The sequence below is a fragment of the Eretmochelys imbricata genome, chromosome 13 (assembly GCF_965152235.1).
Source record: "Eretmochelys imbricata isolate rEreImb1 chromosome 13, rEreImb1.hap1, whole genome shotgun sequence".
NCBI lineage: Eukaryota > Metazoa > Chordata > Testudines > Cheloniidae > Eretmochelys > Eretmochelys imbricata.
The window spans coordinates 43,411,279-43,419,133 of NC_135584.1; the positions used below are offsets into that span (position 1 = coordinate 43,411,279).

General features: G+C 48.5%; 1 gene segment (V, D, J or C); it reads right to left on the minus strand.

Moving 5' to 3' along the window:
• Window positions 1–3,156: 3,156 nt before the first annotated feature.
• On the minus strand, window positions 3,157–3,751 carry LOC144273304 (T cell receptor alpha variable 4-like). The segment is given in 2 exon segments: window positions 3,157–3,458; window positions 3,706–3,751. Coding segments are annotated over 2 exon segments (348 nt in total).
• Window positions 3,752–7,855: the final 4,104 nt, after the last annotated feature.

Genomic DNA, 7,855 nt, shown 5'->3' on the forward strand with positions numbered 1-7,855 from the left:
AATGGAATGTATATTCCTGTTTTTGTATCTTTTTGTAACTTAAGGTTTTGCCTAGAGGGATTCTCTATGTTTTGAATCTGATTACCCTGTAAGGTATTTACCATCCTGATTTTACAGAGGTGATTCTTTTACTTTTTTTCTTTAATTAAAATTCTTCTTTTATGAACCTGATTGCTTTTTCATTGTTCTTAAGATCCAAGGGTTTGGGTCTGTGTTCACCTATGCAACTTGGTGAGGATTTTTATCAAGCCTTCCCCAGGAAAGGGGGTGTAGGGTTTGGGGAGGATTTTGGGGGAAAAGAAGTTTCCAAGCGGGCTCTTTCCCTGTTATATATCTTTTAGATGCTTGGTGGTGGCAGCAATAAAGTCCAAGGACAAAAGGTAAAATAGTTTGTACCTTGGGGAAGTTTTAACCTAAGCTGGTAAAAATAAGCTTAGGGGGTTTTCATGCAGGTTCCCACATCTGTACCCTAGAGTTCAGAGTGGGGAAGGAACCTTGACACAAGCTGCTAGGGAAAATAGATTCAAAGGTAAATTCAGCACATCAGATGACAGTCCAAAGGGGGTCTCTGTGACCGAATCCATCACAGGTCCAGTAAAAGAGATTACCTCATCCACCTTGTCAGCCTAATAACCTCCAACCAACGCAACTGTAATGCTGAATGTATGTATCTGTCTATATCAAAATACCTCCCTTGCAGATGTAATGGGAAGGGTTTGTTTATTTATTTGCATTGTTTTATCTTTTACTGTGCTTCATAGATCTCTCTCCAGGGGATATTCTTAGACTTTTCCAGAGGATCAAATCTCACCAGTCACTTAGGTAAATAGGAGCACCGAGACCTTGGTACATTTGGCTCCAGTGTTTTATTAATCTCTTGTCTTCCCTCACAGCCCCTCTCCTCCCTCTCCCACATGGAATGACACCCAACATTCCTCTCCCCTCCCCTTCCCCCACGTACACACATAGTCCAGAAAAATGTGATATTTATTGTGGGGAGGGGGGGTGCCGCCCCTGGCTGTCACACTGTGTCTCTCAGAGCACAGTAATACACAGTTCCATCTACCAGCCTCACCCTGCGCTGGGCCAGGGTGCTGGATTTTCTGTCTCCATAAACATGCAAACTCGCTCCAGCTCAGGACTAATAATGATTCCCAGGTATCCAGAAGCTATATATTGAGGCCCTCCATTCGGGAACTGCCAGTACCAAAATATCTATTCATTGGTCTTGACTGAGGCGTGAGAGCAAGTGAGGTTCAATTTGGCTTCCTCCAAACCTTCTGCAGAGACTGGCTGCTGGATCTCGCCTCTGCCTGGGGCCACTAGAAAAGGAAATGAGAAAAAGAATTAATTTACTGGGCATGAAACTTATTGGGAATGCTGTGGGTTCATTCCCTGTGACCAACGCACATCTGTTCTTCTTATGGCTGTCATGGGTGTTTACAAGAGCTAGGGAGAGAGGATGACAGAACACAGAGGCCTTGAAGGGTGGATGGTTAGGTGAGATTGAGAGAAAGTCGGAATGTGTGTTGGGGCAGATGGAGGTAGACAGAGAAAGAGAGACACGAAGAAAGAGAGAGTGGTGGGGAAACGGGAACCTAACTCACTCAAAACAAAAAGCAGCACGATCCCTAAGCCCAGGGTCATTCCCATCCTCACAGCGGAATGATGATGATGATGATTATGGGCGATAGTATGATCATCTTCCATGGAAATTATGGGTCCTCAGGTGAGTAATAAGACCAGTCCTTGAACCACAAGGTTGTTATTTTCCAAAAAAACCGGGAAGATGCCTGTGTGGGACTTCTTTTCAAGTGGGGAGACTGGCGCAGGACAGTGCACAGCGGAATAGCTGCGTCCCAGCCGCTGTCCTCGCAGCCTGGCCCCTGTGGGAATCAGGGAGAGGGAGGCTGCGCCCTCTCCCCGCAGCTACGAGCCAAAGTCCGCAGTGGGGCTACTGTGGGAACTCGAGCTGTGAGCGACACCTGGGTTAACCGCATAAACCTCCCTCTGTGTCGCTCCGCTATTGACTGCAACTGCCCTTGCTCTGAGGCTGCAAGACGGCTCCCGGGGTCTGTCGGGGGGCGGGCTCCGCGCGGGCGGGGGGGGGAGATGCCGCTCAGAAATCTTTTTACTGTGACAGGTTTCAGAGGAGCAGCCCTGTTAGTCTGTATTCCCAAAAAGAAAAGGAGGACTTGTGGCGCCTTAGAGACTAACCAATTTATTTGAGCATGAGCTTTCCTGAGCTACAGCTCACTTCCACTGAATGCATCCCATGAAGTGAGCTGTAGCTCACGAAAGCTGATGCTCAAATAAATGTGTTAGCCTCTAAGGTGCCACAAGTCCTCCTGTTCTTTTTACTGTGACTTTCCCAAGTGAGGTGCCCCCTGAGAAATTCCCTGACCAACTGGAAAAGGCAGGTGTTACGGGGATGTTTAGTGACATTTTATCAATTTAGACTCCATGTGCTCTTATTTTCTGTATGGGGAAAATTCGTTTGCAGAACAGTATTTGCTAAACTTACCAGTCCTTTTTTCCTAGTAATATTTGTGTCCATTTCACAAATGCAATGAGAGGATAGTGTTGTGTGTTATCTCTCTCCTGGATCTCTCGCTCTCCCTCTCTCTTCATCATCTCTCTGTCTCCTTCTCTCCTTCTCTAACCTTCCCAGACAAGGTGGCTGAGGTAATATATTTTATTGGACCAACTCCTGTAGCTGTTTCTCTTACCAATATAAGTTGGTCCAATAAAATATATTCCCTCTCCCACCTTGTCTGTCTAATATCCTACGTCCAACGGGGCTACAACAACGCTGTATCTATCTATTCCTCTCTTTGTATCAAAATAGCCTCCTTGCAGATGCAATGGGAAAGGTCTGTTTCTTTTCACTTACTGTGCTTCACAGTTCTCCCTGAAGCAGATTTTCTTAGGAGAGAAATGGGATTTGATCCTTTGGAAAAGTTCTCAGTAAATAGTTAGGCGCACCAAGACCTTGGAAAATGTGCCCCCAAATGTTTTATTCATCTCTTTTATCTTCCCTAATCGCCCCTCTTTCCTCCCGCTCATGGAAACGCACTCCACATTCACCCCTCCCACCGCCTACGCATACAACAGGCCGCAGTGCGATACTTCTTGTCCTGGACCAGCCCCTGGCTGTCACACTGTGTCTCTCAGAGCGCAGTAATACACCGCTGCGTCTGCCAGCCGCGCCCTGCTCAGGGTTAGGGCGCTGGACTTTCTGTCTCCAGAAACATGCAAAGCTCCCTCGGGGTCGGGGATATGAGTGGTTTCCCGGTATCCAGAAACTATAAATTCGGGTCCTCGGTTCGGGAACTGCCGGTACCAAACTACATTCTCATTCGTCTTGATTGAGGGGTGAGAGCAGGTGAAGTTCAGCTCGGCTCCCTCCACACCTTCTGCGGTGCCCGGTTGCTGGATCTCGGCTCTGCCCGGGGACACTAGGAGAGAAAACCAGAAACAGAATTAAAGTAGCGGGCCTGAAACGTCTTGGGGACTCTGTGGGTTTACTCCCTGTCACCAACGCGCGCCCTGTTCTTGTGGCTGTCACGGGTGCTAACAAGAGCTAGGGAGAGAGGACGACGGACCACACAGAGGCGAGAATCAGAGAGAGGGAGAGTAGATGTGTGTGTCGGGACAGATAGAGCTAGAACGAGAGAGAGCTGGGGAAACGGGAACCTCACTCACGCAGAACAAAAATCAGCACAATCCCTGAGCCCGGGGTCGTTCCCATCTTCACGGCGGAACAGCAGCGTCTCTCAGTCCCTTTTCTGTCTCTCTGAGCCCTGCGGGAGTCAGCGACAGGGAGGCTCCCCCTTCTCCCGCAGCTACACGCCAAAGAGGGACTGATCCTGCGGCGTGGCGAGCAAGGAATAAACTGCAGCGCTGTAACCGCTGGAACTCCAGCTGTGAGTGACCCCTGGGGTTAACAGCATAAACCTCCCTCTGTGTCTCTCTCCTCTGCACCTGCCCTTCACCTGGGGCTCCGGAACGGCTCACGGTGCCTGTCGGGGGGCGGGCTCCGGGCGTGGCAGACAGGAGGACTGGATTTAATGAAAAGCTGAGCGGTGGAATAGACCTTGGAGGCAGCTGACAGGGACCATTTTACTTCAACTGCAGCGCCCTCTGGAGGCCAAATGGGCGCACTGAGGTGAGACACAGAGACAAAACTCTTTGCACGGTCACTTTCTCAGGAATCATAGAATCATAGAATATCAGGGTTGGAAGGGACCCCAGAAGGTCATCTAGTCCAACCCCCTGCTGGAAGCAGGACCAATTCCCAGTTAAATCATCCCAGCCAGGGCTTTGTCAAGCCTGACCTTAAAAACCTCTAAGGAAGGAGATTCTACCACCTCCCTAGGCAACGCATTCCACTGTTTCACTACCCTCATAGTGAAAATTTTTTTCCTAATATACAACCTAAACCTCCCCCACTGCAACTTGAGACCATTACTCCTCGTTCTGTCATCTGCTACCATTGAGAACAGTCTAGAGCCATCCTCTTTGGAACACCCTTTCAGGTAGTTGAAAGCAGCTATCAAATCCCCCCTCATTCTTCTCTTCTGCAGACTAAACAATCCCAGCTCCCTCAGCCTCTCCTCATAAGTCATATGTTCTAGACCCCTAATCATTTTTGTTGCCCTTCGCTGGACTCTTTCCAATTTATCCACATCCTTCTTGTAGTGTGGGGCCCAAAACTGGACATAGTACTCCAGATGAGGCCTCACCAATGTCGAATAGAGGGGAACGATCACGTCCCTCGATCTGCTCGCTATGCCCCTACTTATACATCCCAAAATGCCATTGGCCTTCTTGGCAACAAGGGGACACTGCTGACTCATATCCAGCTTCTCATCCACTGTCACCCCTAGGTCCTTTTCTGCAGAACTGCTGCCTAGCCATTCGGCCCCTAGTCTGTAGCGGTGCATTGGATTCTTCCGTCCTAAGTGCAGGACCCTGCACTTATCCTTATTGAACCTCATCAGATTTCTTTTGGCCCAATCCTCCAATTTGTCTAGGTCCTTCTGTATCCTATCCCTGCCCTCCAGCGTATCTACCACTCCTCCCAGTTTAGTATCATCCGCAAATTTGCTGAGAGTGCAATCTACACCATCCTCCAGATCATTTATGAAGATATTGAACAAAACCGACCCCAGGACCGACCCCTGGGGCACTCCACTTGACACCGGCTGCCAACTAGACATGGAGCCATTGATCACTACCCGTTGAGCCCGACAATCTAGCCAGCTTTCTACCCACCTTATAGTGCATTCATCCAGCCCATACTTCCTTAACTTGCTGACAAGAATACTGTGGGAGACCATGTCAAAAGCTTTGCTAAAGTCAAGAAACAATACATCCACTGCTTTCCCTTCATCCACAGAACCAGTAATCTCATCATAAAAGGCGATTAGATTAGTCAGGCATGACCTTCCCTTGGTGAATCCATGCTGGCTGTTCCTGATCACTCTCCTCTCATGCAAGTGCTTCAGGATTGATTCTTTGAGGACCTGCTCCATGATTTTTCCAGGGACTGAGGTGAGGCTGACTGGCCTGTAATTCCCAGGATCCTCCTTCTTCCCTTTTTTAAAGATTGGCACTACATTAGCCTTTTTCCAGTCATCCGGGACTTCCCCGGTTTGCCACGAGTTTTCAAAGATAAAGGCCAGAGAGAGAGTTAATCCCTGCTGCAGAATCCATTATCAATTGAAAAAGGCAGGCGTTACCAGGCGTGAACTGAAATCTTGTTAATTTAGATTCAATGGGGGGAAATTCCGTTCTGCAGAATCTGATTTGTTACACTTAAGTTGCCAGTCATTTTTTTCCAGCAATATCTGTGGTCACTTCACAAATATAATTAGAAGCTGGTGATATAAGATTTAATCTGTCTGTGCGTCTGTCTGTCTATCGACCCCTCATCACACGAACATCGAAATATCTGGGAATATTGTAATTACTTTCCTGGTTTCACCTTTAAACCTGCTTCATCTTTTTTTCCCGAATTTGATTGCCTTATAATACAGCCAAAGAGTCCAACTTTCTCACATTGAAGGAACAGCCAATCACTGAGTGGTGTGATAAGAAAGGAGAGATTAGTAGTTTCTTATTTTAAAAAAACTAGGCTATTTTAAATGGTTTGCCTACAGGATTTAGCTGCTAATATTCCACGAACATTATAAAAATGATAGATAGATAGATAGATTAGATAAAGCTGTCTCGGGCTCAGGCCCTACATTCGGATTTTCACAGGAGCCTGGGGGAGCTAGGCACCCAAATGCCACTGAACTGGCTTCAACATCTCTCTATGCTTCTTTAGAACCCACCCCCACTCAAATGTTCTCTTTCTCCTTTCTGGCTTCTTAGTTTGCCCTTCCCTTCTTTCTTCCAGCACCCCCTTGTCTCTCACCCACATACGCACACTAGCCCTCAGAACCACAGAATAGGGCCTTGTCCACATTTGCAAGTTGGAGCGCATTAAATCAGCCCCAGATGTGAAGTGTCCACCCTGGCAAGGCACTGAGAGTGGCTGGATTCCGCAGCTGGAGCACTCCTGGTAATCCACCTCCACAAGAGGCATAGAGCTAGCTGCTCCCAGGCCAAAGCACCACGGTGCCAGTGTGGATGCCCTGGTCTATTGCTGCACTCTGATTAGCCTCTGCAACGTGTCCCACAATGCCTGTTCTAGCCACTCTGGTCATCACTTTGAACTCTACTGCCCTGCCCTCAGGTGAGCAACCGTCAGACCCGCCCTTTAAATTCTCTGGGAATTTTGAAAATCCCCTTCCTGTTTGCTCAGCAAGCCATGGAGTGCTCTCAGTGCATCTTTCCAGGTGACCATTCCTCCACGCGCCAGGTGATCCCCAGCATGGAGCAATGCCAAGGTGCTGGACCTCACGGGGGGAGGGATAGCTCAGTGGTTTGAGCATTGGCCTGCTAAACCCAGGGTTGTGAATTCAATCCTTGAGGGGGCCATTTAGGGATTTGTGGCATAAATTGGGGATTGGTCCTGCTTCCAGCAGGGGGTTGGACTAGATGACCTCCTGAGGTCCCTTCCAATCCTGATATTCTATGATTCTATGATTCTATCAGTGTTTAGGGAGAGGAGTCTTTAAGATCGGCCGAATCATTGCTCTGTCTAGTGTTAACAGTGCTGCCTCTGTTAAATGTTGCATTTTGTCTTTACAGATACTACCTTGAGATCCCAGCCATCCTTGTTATCAATGGCTGAAGGCTGAATGGCTGCGCAGACTTAGGAAGTGGCCATGAAGAAGCAAGAAATACCTTCTGCATGAAATTATGCAGCAGCCCCTTGCTGAAAATCAAAAAGTGTGGAAGTGGTGGGAGAGTGAGAGGAGGGTCCACAAGGAGAACATGGATCACCGGAAAGAAATCGTGGAGAAGCTCCTAAGCATTATTGAGCACCAAGTGGACTCGATGCAGGTGCTCGTAACACTGCGTATGGAGCAGATCCACGCCCACCCCCACCCCCATGCAGCTCTTGTCCCAAAACTCTTTCCCTTGCACCCCTATGTCACCACGAACACAGTTTGCTCAACATCCTGTTTCTTGTCACCACCAGCAGCCTCCAACACCTGCACCTTCGCCATCCAGCCCTGCAAACTCCAACCATTACCCACTGCATCCAACCCCCATCCCTATGCAATTTAGCCCGGATGAAGTGCAGCACTGTTTGCATGGCACTACAGATGGAAAGGCTGCATAAGACACCTGGACATATGCCAATCTGTAATGGTGCTGGGCCCCTACCACAACCTCCCTCCACTCTTCCGCCACTGTGCAGATGTGTGATCCCATTTGTGTCTCTGGAACTTGTCTT